The 20,461-nt window shown below is 39.4% G+C and overlaps 1 protein-coding gene across 1 annotated transcript in view; it reads left to right on the top strand.

The window, feature by feature from the left end:
- The first annotated feature begins 2,087 nt into the window (after positions 1 to 2,087).
- The window catches only part of lasp1 (LIM and SH3 protein 1), a 37,996-nt gene continuing 19,622 nt past the window's right edge, over positions 2,088 to 20,461 (top strand). Inside the window, exons 1-2 of the mRNA XM_038284028.1 lie at positions 2,088 to 2,389; positions 17,303 to 17,397. Of these exons, the coding sequence (XP_038139956.1) occupies positions 2,321 to 2,389; positions 17,303 to 17,397 (164 nt within the window). The 5' untranslated portion in view covers positions 2,088 to 2,320. The remainder of the gene's footprint in view (positions 2,390 to 17,302; positions 17,398 to 20,461) is intronic.

The following is a 20,461-nucleotide window of genomic DNA, read 5'->3' as shown; positions in this document are numbered from 1 at the left end:
AACTTATTATTTTTGTTAAATATCCATTATGGGAAATATGTTACTGTTTGAAACAACCATCTATTTATTTGCATTTAAGCTTTAAAGAGAGTAAGATCATATAACGTTTCAGAAGGATGAAGCATAGATTTATTTTCTATGGGATGTTATTGGATGTAAAAATCAATCCAAGCTGATTACAAGTAGACCTTGAACCATATTGTAGATCGTTTTAATGTCTTTCTGTTGTGAAGATGCAATCAAATATTCTCTAAAAGTCCTCTAAAGCTTCTAAGACTGGTAATTGATTTATACTACATTACTTGGCCACTATTCAGCGGTGTCAAAAGTACAAACATTTGTTACTTAAGTAGCAGTATAGATACTGCAGTTTAAAAGCACTCTAGTATCAACTCGGCCTCTTTACTCAAGTAAAAGTGAAAAAGTATGTGCTCCAAAAACTACTTAAAGTATAAAGTGACCTTTTAAAAAAACAGCCAGATGCCACTATATGAATTGAAAGCTCGTTTTTTCGATTATTTTGAATAATTATTTGATATAGGGCCAATGATGAGGGAGGTCTTGTTGGTCTCCGTCTCCATCTCTCGATACGCTCTCGCCTGTGTCCGACCTTTCAGACATTTGAACAGCTTTTTCTAAATAAACATTCTAGCATGGTAATTCGCGTTTGCAGTTTGAAGAACACCTGCTTGCTTCTGATTATTTAACTTGGCATCAGCACAAATTTGATGAATAGCTAACCAATGAGTGTTTGTGTCAGTGGCAGTTTTAAAACAACTGTACCAGGGGGCCAGGAGGGGGCCAGCGTGTTTTCATGGGGGCCAGAAAAGCATGAAATAAAAAACAAGGCAAGGGATTCAAATATATTAAGAGAGCTGCATAAAGTGAAATCTCTTTTCAATTAGGTTGAATTAAAATTCTATGCCATATTAGGTCAATATACATCCATACTTTAGGAATTTTACATATTTTTGACATAATTTAAGTTAAAATTTCCGTTTTCTATAAAATCTGAATTAGAACTAAAGAAAAACTAATAAATTCAGCTGTAAAAATTAGAGCAATTTATTTTGAAAAACAAAAAAACATGTAGCAGATGAAAACTGGGACCCTATCTCAATAGCACTGAAGCTATCACCTTATTGCTTTTAAGTAAATAGAAAAAAACTGAATTAGTAAAGAAAAAAAATGAAATAGATCCTAAGCACCTATCAGTAACCATGTCTGTTCCAGTGCATATCATCTTTAGAATTTCTTTGAGTATTATGTCTTCAGTACAGAGGCCAAAACAGGGGCCAGGGCATGTTCTACAGGGGCACTGGCCCCTGTTGGCCCCTGTCTAGAACCGTTCATGGTGTGCGTTATATGCAATTACTCTAGTTTTCACTAGATGTGGATGGTGCACATGATCTGAAATAAATATTTATAAACATTAAACCGCAGCCAAGAGTAACAATTAAAAAAAAAAATGTAAGGCATAGAAAGTACAGATACTTGTGTGAACGTGTAATGAGTAGAAGTCAGAAGTAGGAAGAAAAATAAGTAATGAAGTAAAGTATAGATACCTAAAAAAAAAAAAGTGTACTTAAGTACAGTAACGTTACTTGACACCTCTGCCACTATGTAGAGGTCCCAAAAGAGCCACTTGCTGCCCGGGAGCCCCAGGTTGCAAACCCCTGGTATAGAAAATGGATGAATCATAAAATGTCAACCTAACAATCTTGGCCAGCAGGTGTCGCCCTAAGCAACAGTTTCACCTGGATGTGAAGCAGGACATACAGGTAACGTGGCAGCTGTGTAAAATATGATTTAAAAGCACAGAATTTGTGAAACCTCCAATATCTACCAGGTGGCTGCATTAGTTTCTATACGAGAACAGATGGAGAAAAAACTGGAGGTGCATGAAGGTGGATGAGATATCCATTAATGCTTTCAAATATCTGTTTAATTGATTCGATTCAGATAATACACCAAAATTGGATAATATTTTTAAAATTTTAATTTAGGCAAAAATAAATAACCCAAACTTAACCCCCCCCCCTCCTTGTTGTGCGGACACGCGCATTTTGAGGAAGGGGAGGAGGGCCTCGGGGGCGCGCTTTCCGTGTCTGGTTAGTGGACTGACTGACAGCCAGCTGTGCGGCTTCAACAACAACCTCCTGAGCTACACACGACTAGATTCTGGTTTTGGTTTGCCGCTGGTTCTACCTGTCTACAGTAGCTGGTGTTTTAAAGCGAACAATCGACAGCACGCCGCCACTTTTGGCCCGTTTCATCGCCGGGTTGTCTGCTAACTAGCTAGAAGAGCGTTTCCTCCAACATGAATCCGTTGTGTGGCAGATGTAATCAAGTCGTTTACCCCACGGAAAAAGTCAATTGTCTGGACAAGGTAAGAGCTCAAAATGTCGTTTTTATGTTCTTTTTAACTTTTAAAAAAATAACCCAAATAGGCTTTTGTTGTTTTGGACCAAAAGTGAGCTTGTTTCTGCCTCACTGGAAGCGAAAGCGTTCACGTATTTTGGTGAAATGAAGTGAAGTGAGGAGGAACAGGTATGTCGACACTAGCAAGCTAACGGCTAGCTAACAGCTAACGTCTGGGAATGCGGTGGGACCACAGCGTGGTCGAAAAGGGAAATACTGTCCATTCAGGTTTATATTATGGTAATTTGATCCTGGTTTGTTGTAATAACTTGGATTAACATCTTGTTTGCCCCTAAGCGAGGCCGACGTGCCCTAGACAACCGAGTCTGGTTTGGGCCCGAAACGATATTAAAACCAACCGCTTTCAATCAATGCGTGTTAATCCATTGTTTGGTCAGTTTTTAGCTCCTTATATATCTCCCTTCCTAGCTGCTGGTATTTCCATCTAGTTTGTGAAGGAAACTAATTAAATATCGAGCCAACATGTCTGTTTCCGTGTCCAGAACTCCTCCCAGGTAGCGCGGATTGTCTCGATTTCACCGGCTAATCTCAGATCAGGGATGATTAGGTGAGAAAGCCCGTTTAGATTCCCCAAAACGCTCAGCTGATCTCAGATCAGGAGGTAATCTCATCAGTTTTATCCAGCGTCACACTTTGGAGATTGGCAGCAGTGGTTCCTCGTTTTAAGTAAATGTTACTGTTTCAAATCTTGTTCCTGTTTCTTCTCCAGTAACAGAGGAACATGGTTTCACACACAAATTACAATATTTAGTTTCTTAAAGAGCAGTGTAACTATTTAACTCCACAAGAGATTAAAATCTGTGAAGCACGGTGCTGGCTGTACTCGCCTGGGTGGGGCTCTTTAGCAGGAATTGATGAGAAGAACCTAAACTTTTCTTCTTTTATGTACTTATGTTATGTAGCTGCAATACATTTATTTATGCATGTAACCCATAGCTTAACACACAATACACTTAATCATGTTCAAAATTTTAAGGAGGATCATATTTCAAGATTTGGGACATATGATGAAACAGATTTTTATTAGTGAAAACTAACTTCCTGAGAGGTGAGGCCAGAGGGGAGCAGCTGCCTTCTGTAAACTCTAAGCAACTTTTCTGATCTGAGTAAGATTACAATTTCTATCAGAATCTGTTGCCATGTCTCCTGGTTATTTAAATATATATAATGAAAATATCAAAATAACCGGAAAGATGGAGCATCATGGTGCCTACACAGAGCTTATCTTTAACAGATAACCTGAATAAATACCAAAAATAAGTTTTCAAAAGGTGAAAATCTATCAAAACCTTTCTTCCCGTTTATAATTTCCAATCCTGATTAGATTGGTAGTAAGTAAAAGGTAATTTCTGCCTGAAACTGATAATTAGTTTTGCCACCCAGCAGCTGCAGTCAGGTATTTATAATACCTGACAGTAATGGGCTGTGTATGCTCCTGCAGCAGTGTGTCGCAGGTATGTTGCAGATATTTTTAGTTTATGCCCAATTTTGGAGCGTGTTATTCCACGCCACAACGCAGGAGGGGTAATCACGAACTAGCTAGGATTGTGGGTGTCTGCGTGACGGTTTGAGGAGCTTGTTTCGCCTCTACAACCCGTCATCCAATGCCGGATGGCACACAGTACGCCTGTGTGTGTCCCCCAAACACTGGCCGTGGCGCTGCATGATTTGGCTTCCGGTGCCAACCAACAGAGCGTCGCACAGAGCTACAAACTGTCCTGCCCAGTAGCTGAGGTGTGCCAGCCGTTGTGGACGTCATTTCAGCCAGAGTTTCTGCCGTTAGGTACCAAACAGGAAATACGCATAAAGTAGAGCGGATGTAGAATAGACCAATCAGAGGCCTCCTTTCTCTCCTCCATGTGACACCATCTGTGGTCTGTCTGCGGTAGAGACTGACATTTTTTCGGGAATCCCACAGGTCACGGGATTCCCGTGGGATGGGAGTCAGTATTAGTAACGATCACGGGATTGGGACGGTACAGGATTAAACATTAACGGGAGCAGACGGGAGCGGGAGCAAACCAATAGTAACTTCCGCTCTGAGTTTTTAACCCGCGCTCAAAAACAACAAGAATGGGAGTGGAGCAGGAGCGGGAGTCATTCTGAATGGGAGCGGGATGGGAGTGGGAGTAATTTCACCAGGAGTGGGACGGGACAGGATTTAGATTTCTACTCCGTCCCGGGATCGGGACGGGACACCATTTTTTTCTGTGGGAGTGGGACGGGACAGGAGTGAAAATCCACTCCCGTGTCAGTCTCTAGTCTGCGGTCACTTACAATTTTGAGGAGGTGGGGGGCATTTTTGCGTTAACTGCGACAAACACGCATACGACCTGGTTTCTGAGCATAAACCAGACTTAAGTCGATCGTCACGTGTGTGGCTTCATTTACAAGCCATAGTTTAATTGCAAAAAGTATTTTGTGAAAAAAAGCCCCACCAAAGGTGGAAAAAAAAAAATTTTTCTTTGATTCTAAACTTCTTTGAGTCTAAACATGTTGATGAATGGACACTCCTGATGTGGATTCAGGTTAAATTATTATTAATTAAATTATTCATTTTCACAAACCAGTCGACTTTGATCTCCAGGATTTTTCTGATCGAGCGCAGTATTAATTCCATGATTTATGACAAGTTGTCCAGGTTCTGAAGAAAGATCATCATACTACCACCACCATGTTGGATTGTTGGTGTAAGTTTCTTTATGGAAAGACTAAGATTTTAATGGGAACGTAAGGCGGGGCTTGATCCATTAGGGAACTTTTTTCCCAGTCTATCTTTTATAATGAAATAATAAACAATTGGTGCTGCAACTAGTTTTTTTTTTAATAATTGCTATGAGTCGTCAGTGCAACCCTCTAATATGTTGGTCGTTCCTAAGCAAGTTTATTATGCAAGATAGAAATCTCACATAATAAAATAGCAAAGGAGGGGGATAACTTTTTTCCAGGAAGGGAGGGGTTGGTTTTTTATGGCTTGCCTCATGAAAAATCAACATAATTTTTAGTATTTCCATATTTTCAGAGAATAAATAGTTTTATTTACTTATTTATCCATTGAATATTTTAATAGATAAAGTAGATAATTTGTGCAATGGCTAGTGACTTAAAACCGTAGATAAATCGATGGCTGTTGAGATCTGCTTATCTGTCAGGCTTGATGGACGAGAAAGGTGGGGAAAGGGCTCCCACAGTACTTTATCTGTAGTAACATCATCCCTGGACTGGATGCATTACTCTTCTTCAGAATGGACACGAATTGTAGTTTCCTATTGTTTACTCTACCTCAAAAGCCCTCCATACCCACAAGAGGCTCCATATCATAAGGCAGATTGGACATCTTCAGAGAAGTGATGTTGGTTTGTCACAAAGCGGGGATTGATAGAAATCAACTTGCCAGAAGAGCCTGAATGTGCTCAGGAATCTGCCCTAAGGCAGAATGCATTCCAGCAGACAGACACTCCCATGTAACATGCTCCGTTCCAGGCGTGCAGTGCCATCTCTCTACTCTCCACCCAGCCAGCTAGCTCGCCACATGTTGACTCCTTCTGCCTCTCTGTATCAGCATCACCCTTGTAGATCTACAAATACAGCCTCCAGTTTTTTGTAAGAGCTAAAGTAATTTCCATCTTTATTTTAAAGCAGTAATAGCTGAGAAATTGGAGTGATTTCCATCTGCTGAGCTCAGGTGTACATAAGGAGGAGCTTAATTCTCCACCACTACTGCTTTAATTCAGACTCCACTGACAACCATTTTCACCTGACTATGTGTTTTTGTAGCAGTTAAACGAGCAGGCTTTTTTCCCCTGTGATCCCAAACATGCAGCAGTGCTGGACCCAGTAAAAAAAAGCGGGAAGCTGAGAGGACACAGGAAGTGAACTTTGGTCTAGGCTCTTCTTTACAACCGTTTAGCCTTCATTTAGGCCTTTATAACAGCTTGTTGCATAAAGTAATTAAAAACATATTTAGATACTATTATCTGGAGCATGGCTGCCAGTTCTGCGGCTTCATTTTAAGCGCACTTAGTGAGATGTGTAACATGGTCAGGAAATCTCAGCTGAAGGGCTGTGTGAGAGCATTATTATGTGTAAATGTAATTTTTCTACATTTAGATCAAAAGGTTTTATAAATACCTAATGAACAAAAATGGTTTAGTTTGGTTTAAAGCCTGTCTTACACTCCGTGGGTCTGTTTACCTAATATTACTACTTATTGACTGCATTTGGTTCAAGTGGCATGCAGGTTGCTAAAACTCTGTAAAACATCTTTTGCATGCGTTATTACTGTTCTAATTTTATAAATGGGCCGTTGTGTGACAGATTACTGCCTTCCTGGTTGGTTAACCTGCTTCGTTTTTAGAGGTCTAAAAATACTTTGTGTAGCTGCTGTACTTTCATTGTTCGTGTAGATTTAGAAAAAGAGATGTTGCTCTTCAGTTGGCTCTCTTAGTATATTTAAATTAAAGTTGCAACAACTGCTTGATCTTATTTAACACTTCTGGCTTTTGTGCAACAATTTGTATAACAAGTTTAGCTGGTGAATCAAAGCCTGAAGTTATTTTATTTATTTTATTTCTGCTGTTAAAGAATTTGCACCTTCCCCTAAACATGCTCTACTTGGAGAGCAGGAAACAAAGTCTGCTGCTTCTTGCATGGTTTGTGCCATCGAGGTTGAGGTTTTGTTGGTTTTAGACACAAAGTTCACTGAACTTTCAGAAGTAATATGACAAATTTGTTTTATTGATTATTTAGTAATTTTTTTTATCTCTTCAAAACAAATACTTTTGCCATTTAAGTTAAACTTTTTTAGAGATTTACATAAAAATTAAAGCTATATCCCTGCAGACTGTTTTCTTTTTTTCTTGCATTCTTCCCCTGCATATTCTCAGTTCCTTATTTTACACCTCTATTTTTTTCCCAGGACGTTCTACAAATATGCATTTATTTCTCTTTTTTTAATCCGTTATCCGATCTGACCTTAAAACCATTCAGTCATAAACCAGGCATATCAACTAAAAAGTTAAAACATTCTTGTCTCCACACCTAACATAGTTAAAATGTTTTTTCTAGACTCTAATTTTTTACTGGCAGGTTGTTTTGAAACATTGAATCTCTTCCCATTGGCTCTCTAATTTACTACCCCTGTGCTTCCATTTAGCCTTTCATTTTCTACCTATAAACAATTTCCTACCCATATACTTAACCATTATACCTTCTTTTAGTATTTTATTTTCATGAATGATGGGGCTAAATTATGAAATACTTTTCTCAGCTTTTATACCCTATGGCCATTGATCATGATCATTTGAATCAGTTAGTTCTTCAAGAATATAAGAGATTAGGATTCCTGGCTTATTTTAAATCAGAGCAAGTTTGGTACGAAACTAAAACTGTAAGAAAAGGCCAAATAAGGAGCATCTGTTCCTGTTTTTGGTTGCATTACTCAAAAGCTTCAATTGCTTTAAAAGCAGAAAATGCAGAAGAATATGAACATCACACTTCAGTTTATGCTCGTTTTTCTAGCAAACAGGAGGCTTGTTTACTAAATATTGTTCCCAATTCTGTCTTAATATGTCGGTCAGCGCTATTATCCATCCATCTCACAGGTGTGACATATCACAATGCTTATTTAGTCGACATGGTTATTGAAAAGGTGTGTCATAATGAAAGCTCCCCCTAAAATGTCTGGTTTTATCACAGGGCACAGCGAGAAGTTTAAACACTGACTGGTCAAAGCTGTTCCCTATAAATTGAATGTTTATTTCTTTACCATAAGCTGGTAGAAGGCGGTTTTGAAGAAATTTGGCAGCATGTTTATCTGGCTTCACCCCTGAACACCACATGTAAACACAGGACGTCATAATCCGGTATCTTCACCTCCATGATCGTCTTGGACTAGTCCAAGTTTATCAAAAAAGTCATTCTTACCTTTGACAGTTTTGTAAATGTAGCTTCATTGTCTGTGTAACAGGCTGACATGAGCAAAGACTAATGGGGAAAAAATTAACATATTTTTGATTAAGAAACAATCAAAAGTATAAACAAGTGGTTCTCCTTTTTGTGCCTTGAAGTTCTTTAATATCTTATATCTCCTCAAGAAAGCCCTGAAAAAAATGGTAAATGGTAAATGGTAAATGGCATGTACTTATATAGCGCCTTTATTCAAGTTAGGAAACCTGACCAAAGCGCTTTACACTACATTCATTCACCCATTCACACACACACTCACACACTGATGGTGGCAAGCTACATTGTAGCCACAGCTGCCCTGGGGCTCACTGACAGAAGCGAGGCTGCCGTACACTGGCGCCACCGGGCCCTCTGACCACCAAAAAAAGATAAAAAGGTACAAGAAAGTCTCTCCATGGAACATATAAAGTCATACAAAGTGGTCTAGGGGTCAACGTGGCACTCTATCCTTTGTTCCACCTTTGTGGCTAACGTGGGCCCATTCTTAGCCAGGGTGTTTGCTCTGTTTTGTTGCTGCTGTAGGTTTCCCTGTTAGATATCAGCTTCTATTGTGCTGCTTCTGCTCAATCGCAGGAAACTAGCTAGGAAGGGTTAAATGTCAGGCCGTATTCAGCTTTTGCAGCATATTCTTCACCATATAATACCCTCCATTTGTGCGTGCACTAATGCAGAATAAGGAGATCTTAAAAACCAGTCCACTGTGGTATTGATCAGAAAGCTGTTATAGAGGAGTCATCTAATTTATCTTTGACCTGCCAGCCAATGTAACTGTTCTGCACGACCTAAACCAGGAGCTGTTTTTAGAAACACGTTTTTCCTTGTAAACCTTTACTATTTTGAGTCAGGTTATTTAAAGGGCTGAGTCACGTCCTCCAAAAGCCAGTAAGGTGAGGCGTCTGCAGCAACCAGCAGGCATGTTCCTCTGGTGACTCGCATCACATTCAGAGTCCCTGAGGCGTTGACTCTACAGTTACTGGTCAGGTGGGTAGATTCATAAAGGGGAACCACTTTACATGTTTTTGTTTGTTTGTCTTTTTTTTTTAATGCAAATATGGGATAAAAGTGCTAAGACAGTTATAGTTGAGAGAAAACATTTCGTTGAGCTTGATTCACTTAATGATAAAGGAGAACTGTTGTGGTATTTTACTTTAATTAGGTTCCTCTCATGTTTTTTTTGTTTGGATACATTTTTGAACACTTTACACTAATGCACACAATCTAAGAGGGTGGAATAATCAATTTCCAGCTTATCTCTACCAAGGCATGTCTGTAAATCACAGTTTGCCTGCAGCTGAATAACAAGCAATATCTTTTTTATTACCCATTTTAGAGCTATCCAGATGTAGAAGTCTTTAGACAAACTTACTTGCACGCTAGTGTCAGCCACTAAAATGACCTTATACACATGATGACATAGGAAGTGGTCAACACTCCTCATACATTAGTCAGGGATATTTTTAGTCTTCAATCTGACCAGGTGCAGTCTAACAAAATTAGCTTTTTGACTATAGCTGACTTGGATACTACTTTAAAGACCTTGTGTAAGATATTGTAAATGTGCTTTAAACTTGATTCAGTAGCTCATAACCACTTTTTAAAAAGGCAAGATGTATTTTGATCATCTTAAGACATGCCATCCCTTTTGATTACATTAAACTTGTAGAGAGAAGCTATGATTATGTTTAAAGACCTTCAGTTTACAAGTACTTTTATTTACTCTTGAAAGAATATAGGTTATAATAGTCTTTAAGGGGGCCTATTCAGGTACTTCGCACATTTCTACACTAGTAACTCGCTTTGCTTGCATACAAAAGTCTTATAATTAAATAATTGCAACAAATTGGCTTTTTATATTTTATCTCTCTTTTCCAAAGTTTATTTTCTGTTTATTAGTAAACTAATGTGATCAAAGGTACGATATTGCACATGCACTCAATGAGTAAATAATAAAGAGCCATAGAGGAACATAATATCTATGGGAGAAGTAATGAGGTCTGTAATGCAGAGTAAAGGTGTCAAAAGAAATAGTATGAAATGCAAAAGAAAATGTGGATATCTGGAGGGTTAAAAACATGAGTAACATTCTGGATATGATTGTTGATGTTTATTGAAGTAGTAGCTAAATCTGCAGAAACATTCACATTTCTATACTAAGCTGACTGATGCGTGTAAACATGGCCCATTCCTGATACCGGTGATAACTAAGCTATTCTTAGATATGTGAATTCTATACTATTTGCCCTTTTGAATATTACAATCTGTTAGTCAGTTGTGGGCTGATGACATAAAACAATATTATGGTTTAAAAAGACCAGAGTAAATGTTATCAGAACAGGTTGTGGGCTTATATTGTTTTAGTTTAAGATGATTATATGTTTTTAAAATCCTATACTGTTAATTTGATGTTGGAAACCAGGTTTAAGTTGAGTACTCACTAACTAGCTTTTATTGTTTGACAAAGACTGAACTTTTTTGGCGATCTGTAGGACTGGGGCTCCTCCTCCTGAACTACTTACGATTATCCTCGTGAGAAATGGACCCGATGCTGATTGAGCATTTTCTCTTGTGTAAAGGCCTGGACCCTCATGGACACTCATGCATCTATGAGACATTTAGCCTACATACAGTCCTGCTCATGTATATTTTCATGTTTTATTCTCGCCTAACCAAAAGCGTGCTTACACATTTGCCCTTGAGCTGCAGGCATACAGTGATGTGTTTTTTTTATGAGTATTTCATTTCTAGGGCTCCATCTCTGCAGTGTCCTCATTTTTCCAGCTGACTGTCAGATCCTTGCTTGGCAGTAAAGAGCAATGTTTTCCGGGAACTAGACAAGGCTAACAGCTGTATGGCCCCATTGACACACTTTTAGGATGTATCAGATTTCCACCTCTTTGTTTGTCGCCTGTACTGTAACTCTAACACTGAACACACCTTTACAGACAAAATAAACATTTTGTATATACTGTATATGTTTAACATAAATCCTTCTAATGTTTGCACACGTGAGCTTTAAAAAGTCCACCTGGCCAAGTGGAACCAAATGAGGGTTAACTTTGTTTATATAAGGTGTTCGGTGTTTTCCATAGGCTGAGAGGTTACTTGTGGTTTTTGGCAATGTAGATGGCCTTACAGCGTGGCATGGTACTCGATGAGCAGGATATGAATGAACTATTGTTATAGAAATCATCAATATTAATATAACTTCGAAAAAGATTATCAATTTTAAACAAATTATAAGCATGAAGGCCTTTTTTTCTTTTATATATAATGTTTACATGTGCACTGGAGGAGAGATCAAATATCTTAAGTTTTTTTTTTTTTCTTTTTACCATGAATTATTTGTAAGGAGTAGTTGGTTCCCAACTATTGCCTAAAATAGGACTTTATACAGTCTGGAAATAAAAAGTATTTTATGTAATTGAAGAATTTCCCTGCATTTGCTAATTAAGGAGAAACAAACGTAGTAAGAAGAAGTCGCTTTACGTCTGGATTTCCTCCCAGGGGTGAGAGATATACTGATTATACTGGATGTATCTTGAGTTTTCCCACGCATGGTAGTTAAAAACAATCTATCGCAAGCATCGAGTACAAATTTGTTCGACATTAAGCCGCTTGCATCTATTTCACTGAGAGTTTTATTTTTCCCACACACTTTGAATGCATCGTAAACCCCTCCTCCAAACAGGATTCTTTTCTGCGCGGAACGAAAACTACAGCAACCGGCAAATAAAATATGGCAACAGCAGGTGCTTCAGCTAAGCAATATATGGCAGTGGTTTGGATTTTACGCCGAGGAAGGTAGTTTGTAAGACGTGCTGTAAAAGGTAGCAGTACAAATTTATTCTACGACTTCTGATCCTCTGGAAAATTAAGAATGTTGTAAGCCCTGCTTCTTTGTTTGAAAAAGCGATCCCATATGAGAGAAACCGAAAGAGATGGAGGGGAATCACAAGTGCTATTTATTATGTTATTTAAATGTTTTTAGATGCTCTAATACCTGTGATGGGATGAGGTTTTGTTCAGAGGTTTTATAGGTGTTCTCTAAACTTGGCAATGTTCTCAATTTTAGCATGTAAAGGTCAATGCAAAGAGGCAGGAGATGCTCTGATTATACTCTAATATTTAGACAGTATTTCCACTTTTGTTTTTGTAATTTGAGGTGATTTCCTTTCATTCTGCTCAAAAAAAACTTTTTTTGTTTTGCACTTTATGTAGCATTGCGTGTTTGCTGGGATCTTGTTAAAGGTCTAATAGCTGCACCGAAGGACATAATGTGGCAGTAATATCGGTGAAAAGCTTTGAACTGGTTAAAGTAAAATGTTTTAAATTTGAAACCAAAGGTTTAAATAAGTATATCGGTGCAATTTTATGCATTGTATTGTTTTTGAAGGTAATTTGAACATATTGTGACATATATCGTGTATCGCAATATAGCCCAAATACACTCACCGGTGACTTTATTAGGTACACCTGTCCAACTGCTCGTTAACACTTAATTTCTAAGCAGCCAATCACATGGCGGCAACTCAGTGCATTTAGGCATGTAGACATGGTCAAGACAATCTCCTGCAGTTCAGACCGAGCATCAGTATGGGGAAGAAAGGTGATTTGAGTGACTTTGAACGTGGCATGATTGTTGGTGCCAGAAGGGCTGGTCTGAGTATTTCAGAAACTGCTGATCTACTGGGATTTTCACGTACAACCATCTCTAGGGTTTACAGAGAATGGTCCGAAAAAGAAAAAACATCCAGTGAGCGGCAGTTCTGTGGGCGGAAATGCCTTGTTGATGCCAGAGGTCAGAGGAAAATGGCCAGACTGGTTCGAGCTGATAGAAGGGCAACAGTGACTCAAATAACCACCCGTTACAACCAAGGTGGGCAGAAGAGCATCTCTGAACGCACAGTACGTCGAACTTTGAGGCAGATGGGCTACAGCAGCAGAAGACCACACCGGGTGCCACTCCTTTCAGCCAAGAACAGGAAACTGAGGCTACAATTTGCACAAGCTCATCGAAATTGGACAATAGAAGATTGGAAAAACGTTGCCTGGTCTGATGAGTCTCGATTTCTGCTGCGACATTCGGATGGTAGGATCAGAATTTGGCGTCTACAACATGAAAGCATGGATCCATCCTGCCTTGTATCAACAGTTCAGGCTGGTGGTGGTGGTGTCATGGTGTGGGGAATATTTTCTTGGCACTCTTTGGGCCCCTTGGTACCAATTGAGCATCGTTGCAACGCCACAGCCTACCTGAGTATTGTTGCTGACCATGTCCATCCCTTTATGACCACAATGTACCCAACTTCTGATGGCTACATTCAGCAGGATAATGCACCATGTCATAAAGCTGGAATCATCTCAGACTGGTTTCTTGAACATGACAATGAGTTCAATGTACTCAAATGGCCTCCACAGTCACCAAATCTCAATCCAATAGAGCATCTTTGGGATGTGGTGGAATGGGAGATTTGCATCATGGATGTGCAGCCGACAAATCTGCAGCAACTGTGTGATGCCATCATGTCAATATGGACCAAACTCCCTGAGGAATTCTTCCAGCACCTTGTTGAATCTATGCCACGAAGAATTGAGGCAGTTCGTTACTAGCATGGGGTACCTAATAAAGTGGCCGGTGAGTGTATATCATATTAGATTTTCTTTATATCGCCCAGCCCTAATTCATCCCCATACCAGTGTCTAAAAACTGGATATATTCATCCTTTTTACCTCATTTGAAAGCGTGACCTCTAACTAAATACCTGCCATAGATGTATACCGAAGGTTACTATAGAAAGGACCAGAACTCTTCAAATTTGGGTTTGGAAAACAGTTTTGACATTGAAAAATTTGCTGGAATCCACTGGTAAGAGCTTTAAATGGCTGTAATTGGCTATGGAGACTGGAATCCTCCACTGTACAATGAGGCAGGAGTTTATCTAAAGCCAGGCATACAACGTTTTCAAATATCACACAGTCCTGACACTGTCCGACTCAACGCTCTGATGCGATCTACCTGCTAACACTGTACGTCTAAAAATCACGCAGTGAGATGTAGCTACTCTGACTTGTTTATCTGGAAGCCAAACAAATAAAAGAGGAATATGAAGATCCCTAGAGAGAAACGTGCTGCCTTGGCAATTTGTTTAATTTTGTGTGCTGAATGCCCTAAAAAGAAAAGGTGACGACGTATTTGCAGAAAGAAATGGCTGAGTAAACATGGCTACTACTGTCTGTCAATTTTACAGAAAGAACTCGATTTCACCTGCACCCCGACCGTGCTTTTGTGTTCTCTTCTGGGATGAAGAAGAAGAATAAGAAGAATTCTTGTTTTTGCATGCACACTGAGCGTTTTGCCAAAGACGGCTGTCTGAATTTCCAACATGTTTGATTTTCTCCCTACTCTACGATTCCTGATTGTGAGGTGGTCGTGAGTGGCTGATCGCCCTTCGTCAGGCTGAAAGTGAGCCCTATCAAAAAATTCTTGTACGACTGGAGATTTGGCCTGAAAAGGGCAAAAAAAAATAGTAGTGTATGCCCGGCTTAAAGATTTTATACCATCCTACTCACTGGCTGACATGTTGAACAGTACAAGATTTGAAATTGCACTGCTGTTAAAGATAAAGCAGTGTATCTTTCCAACTGCGTTGAATTGCAACCAAACTTGGAAAAAATGCTGTTATCATGCTCTACATTGCAGCTCCTAGATTTCCTCTCAGAGCTACAAAAGCATACACAGAAAAAAATTAAGTAAAACAGAATTTTCTTTAGAAAAGGACTAAATCCAAAGGTAATCAATAGGTTCTGCTATTAGGAGTTTCAGATTTTCTTACTGCATCCTAATGGCTCAAAGCGAGAGAGGCCAATCCCTGCATGCTTCAATAAAGAATTTGCATCTTCCTGTCCCTTTCTTAAATTAATGAGCCCTCTGTCTGTAACAGAAAGAGGGGACTGCGCCATACGGCCTCTTCCAACCTTAAAATGTTTCAACTGCTAGGAAATCATAACAGCTTTTTAAAAGGGCAACAATTCATTATTTTATATTAAATTAACTAAAGGGATCTTTTCAGCTGGAATATATCTCTGTGGTTTTTGTTAAGCTTCAGGCTGGAGACACTTGCATGTGAATAGCTGCTGCTAAGGGCTTAGGCTCATAAAATGCTAAAGCTGCATAGCGCTGGAGCAAAATGAAAAAAGAGAGAATGTCCAGTGGACTGAAAAGTTCACTTGAAGACCATTGTTTGTCAAAATAAATTATCTTGCTAACAGCATTAATGTTCAAAAAAACCTTTTTGGCTGTCACAATGATCTTTGCAGTGGTTTGAAGCCAAAATTGAAACTGATATTTACAAAAAGTCCCCCAATTATGCAGACAAATGGTAGAATTTTACTTCCTCCATCTGCAGGCAAATTTTCCATGCGTGAATTTTGGTCGTCTTGTGCCCACTAATGATTTATTCATTGGAGAAGTTGTGGTTTGGTAGAAACAACATTTACCTGTCATCTGAGAACGACGGTCTATCCATGTCAGGCTTGGCTGGATTCAGGAATGTGGATTAGCTGGTTGGGTAAGCCAAAGGAATACTCTGCTATATAGTTGACTTCTGTAGCTTTGCACTCTAATTTCCTCTTGAGTTAATATTTAACCTGGCTCATATAAATGTCAAAGTCTCTACTGACGATGCTAAATGCCAATCTATTTCATTTAGATGAGTTGGTCCTTATTTGTATAGATTTGTTTGTTGATTTATTCTTTGAAGAAGACGAAATGTTTTCTGTGGTTTCCAAAGCACTTGGTTTCAAACAGCAATGCAGACATGAAGAGAAAGAGCTGCAGAGTAACATGAATCTACCTGCAGCTCCCTCAGGCCCAGCCTGGTTGTAGTAGAATGAGGAGTTTTAACCTCAAGGCTCAGCTCAGTGTGTCGGCTTTGGATCACAGCTCTATTTACCCGAGCCATGGCCCTGTTTCAACTTCTGGCATTTTCTCTTTGCCCCAGTACAGTAGTGCTGGGCTGCAGATCCAGACATATGCACACCCTAGCTAACTGTCCGTGCATACCACCTGGGTGGTCCTTCCATCCAGACCCAACAGAAAGACTTGTCTTCACAAAGAGTTTGAAGTCATCAGATGCTCTCCCTGAAGTTTCATGCACTCCTCCACCAAGATTTCACATGCTGTTCTATAAATGTATTTCAGGACATGCCAGGTTTTGTGTCTGACTTTTATTGTCCTTTGAAACCTTCAAAATGTGGATCCCAGCTTCTACTTTCTACTCACTGTTCTGTTTAATCTTCGTGTTCCTGTTGATTAAAAAAAGTTAAAAAAGAATGGAGTGGCAGAGTGCCTTTAGGCCATGTTCATAAATACTCCCTTTCTTTCTTGTTGTCTTTGTGCTCCCCCCTCCCTCTCCTCGATGACAGCAGGATCACATCATTGCTTCATGCTCAATGGTTTGGTTCTTTCCTTCAATCTCCATTTGAGACCACAGGCCACACAGACAGAGCCAATGCCAGTAAAGGACATGGTGTGTGTGGGTTGGAAGAAGATGCAACAGTGTGTATATTAGTCTAAAATCAGATCTGTATTGAACTTGAAAAAAGTTGCATGGTGTCAGAAAAAGTGTTGTGAAAATGCAGAAGCTCATGATGTGTTATCAAATACAGATTAACCGGTTTCATTCAGCTTCATGTTGCTGCCAGTGAGGAACTTGGTTTCTTTGTGTTTTTTTAAATGCCATTCTGCACAGGATCCCATTGCATCACTTCAGTATGACCCAGTGCAAAATTGCTTAATTTTCTTTCTGTATCCAAATGCTGTTTGTGTAAAACGTTAGGAACTTGCAGAGACCTCCTCCCTTCTTTAACCTGTTGTCCTCTCTATCTCTGACAGTACTGGCATAAAGGATGCTTCAGCTGCGAGGTCTGCAAAATGACTCTAAACATGAAGAATTACAAAGGCTTCGAGAAGAGACCATACTGCAATGCGTAAGTTCTATCTAAATCCTCTTTCTGCGGATGTCAGAGTGGGTCGCATCAGACTGAAGTTTAGTCCACAGCCCTGAAATCGGGGACTCCAAATGTTTGTGTGGGTGCACATGTTGCAACCCAACGACGGCCCCTCTCTTCATCCTCTCCTATTTATCTGTGTCTATCTAGCTCCCCCCTCAAAGCAAAGGGCTGTGGGTGGTGTGGGAAAGTTCCTCCCTTCCTCCCTCTTCTCAGTGGGGAGGGGGGGCATCAACAAAGGAAATTCCTTAAGTTCCTCTGCAGTGACAGAGGTGGACTCTAGAAACGAACATGTTCCCTCATGCTCCAGTGCTGCTGAAGGCCCATCAGGAATCCATGGAATCCCCCTCCCCTCTCATATTACGTATAATGACTTCCTCCTCCGCCTGTCTGTGAGCGTGTGCATATTCCGAGAGGGAACACAGGAAGGAGGCGTTGCTTCATGTCCTGACAAGCTCATTTGCTGAGCAGCCATTTTATTGAGTGAAAAATGAGAAGAGACGTCGTCTTAGTAATGTCAGTTTGATCCCGGCAAAAAAAAAAAAACGTCCAAGTTTGGCAGCCAGCTTGTGTTCGGCTGTTGGACGTAGAATATCTCTCCTGTAATGAAGCGTTTCAGAGACGAACATGAGGAATGATGCTCCCCCCCCCCCCCACTTATATATGACTAAAGATTAGTCGCTCTTTTAACAAGTGTTGAACTCTTTCCTTTTTTGTAATGTCGCAACAGAAATGTATTTTATTCAGATTTTCTTTGATAGACCAACACACAGTGGTGAATAACTAAAGTAAAAGAGAAGGTTATGCTTGTTTTGTTTTCTGTAAAATACTCTGAATATCACTAAAAATGGTCTGATTATAAAACCACCATCATGGAGCACCGTTCAATCATCAGGTTAACTGCAAACCTCTTTGCTCAGACAAAATGGAGTCCTATTCAGTAAGGTAGTACCTTGGGAGGAGCTGCAGACATCCACGGCACAGGTAGAGGATCTGCTGACGAGGCACTACTTGCTCATGGATTCTACGAATCTTTATTTATATGGAACAGTTTCAAGAAGAGAGCCGCTGTTGAATGAAAGCCTAAAAATACTCCTTTCAAAATATAAATACAGTAGAATCATAACAGAAAAGCAGAATTTGGTTGCAGAGGAATTGGAACAAGGGTTAATGGTTAACCGTCCGAAAGGTTAATGACCGTAAACATTCACTCAGAGCTACAAGCCAGTGGTTTAGATATGGGGAGAGTACATTGATGATCACTGATAATCTCAGTACAATATGGAAACTTTGCAGATAAAGATCTGTTTTCCCTTCAGCGTTACAATTATGATTCTGCTTTTTGTTGATCAGTGGCATAAAATCTTAGCAATTTTGAATGTTTGTAGTCGTAACGAATATAAAAAGGTTTAAGTCTCTGAATAGTGTTGTTAGATACTGTTTTAGGCTCCACTTTTTTATTTAATTTTTGTGGCCTTGCATCAGAACTGGATGACTGAATTAGTTATTAAAAGATTTAATCTCTGGAAGATTCTTAAAGCTGTTTTAGCTTTTGTAACTAATTAATTTATACCTTAAAACCCAGAAGCTTTATCAGGTTTTTTCACTTGCTTGTTTTTTTGGCGTAATATCCTTTTTTTTAGGTCGAGCTCATAAGAAAACCACGCATTCTTCATTGTGTTATTTTTAACTTTATGAAGAACTTCCATTTAACCATGGTGGGGAAAGTAAAAATGGGTGAGTGCCTTATCTGATTATTTAGAGTGCTTCATAAATGCAGAACACTTGCAGCGTTCTGCAAATTCATTTATCTTTCCGGTTTAAACTCTTACAAACTATCATGTAGCATCTAGATATATAAGCTTGAAGTGTGGAGTTATAGACCATCCGACCTGTGATTTGAGTTTGCAGTGACTGGGGAGTCCAAACAATGGTTATTCTCAGCTTCGTGAATTTCATTGCTAAAAGTGCATTTTCATAACAGAAAGCACTGTTTTCACTGTCAAAGACAAACAGCATTATTATGAACAAAACTGAGAAAAATTCAGATTTTTAAAGAGTATAAATCACAAATGTTGGTTGAAAAAGTACAGCTTCTTGGTACAGATGTCAGACATAATAATCCTCTCATTTTATTTTTTGAAAGTACATTCGTGTATATTTGCATCTCACCCTGTCAGAAATGAATAAAAAAAATAATCCAGGTAGGTGATCACTGGGGAATGGTGAAGTAGGAAACATTTCAGTGTCATTAAGGTTGCTTCAACTCTCAGACTTAAACAGGATTCAGTCATAACATTTCTGCTTCCAAACCTTTTTTATGCTTAGTATGCATTTTGTTTTCATTTCCATTATTACAGGCCTGGTGTTTGCAGACACGCCATATTTAGTAGGTATATTTCTAACTCTTACGTATTTAAATACAATGCTACAAACCTTTATTCGTATAAAAGTGTTAAATTCCAGCAGACATCACCTGATCTAAGCTTAGTTCTCCAAAGGTAAAAGAAATCTATTCCCATTTGGCCCGTCTCCTGGCGAGGCAGCAGGGCCCTTTAGATTGTGCTTATTATACCTCCCTCTGTTTGTTTAATATAAGCCTTTTGAGAATAAACATAATCAGCTAAAGAGGCTGCAGCTACAGGAAAGGAATGCAGGCTACGCTCTCTTCTCGTCCCTCTGTGGGATAACTACTTTATCATTACTCCGTTATGTTTGACCTTGGTAATTGATATAGGCGCTGTTTGTTTTTACTGTATTCCCACCCTCTTCCTTGAGAGTCCCATCCCAGGGTAGATAATACCGTCACCGTGGGTTGTGGGAGAAGTTCAGACTTAGAAAAATCTCACAGTAGTCTCCACTGGAGGCTGTCTGAAGTTATGAACTACCTTAATGACTTGGAGTCTGTATCAAGCTGGACGATTGAATCGAATCGATTGGATCGATTTGGTTTAATGAAAACGTGTCACAGACGTGTTGATTTATTGTTGTCGATTACAGTGTCCTCGGATACTCTGACGCACTACAGCATCCTCAGTTGTTT

This window comes from Cyprinodon tularosa, unplaced genomic scaffold (assembly GCF_016077235.1).
Source record: "Cyprinodon tularosa strain WSP-4 unplaced genomic scaffold, ASM1607723v1 ctg105, whole genome shotgun sequence".
Classification (NCBI taxonomy): Eukaryota; Metazoa; Chordata; class Actinopteri; order Cyprinodontiformes; family Cyprinodontidae; genus Cyprinodon; species Cyprinodon tularosa.
Note: the sequence above shows the minus strand (reverse complement) of the source record. Positions and strands in the feature narration are given on the sequence as shown.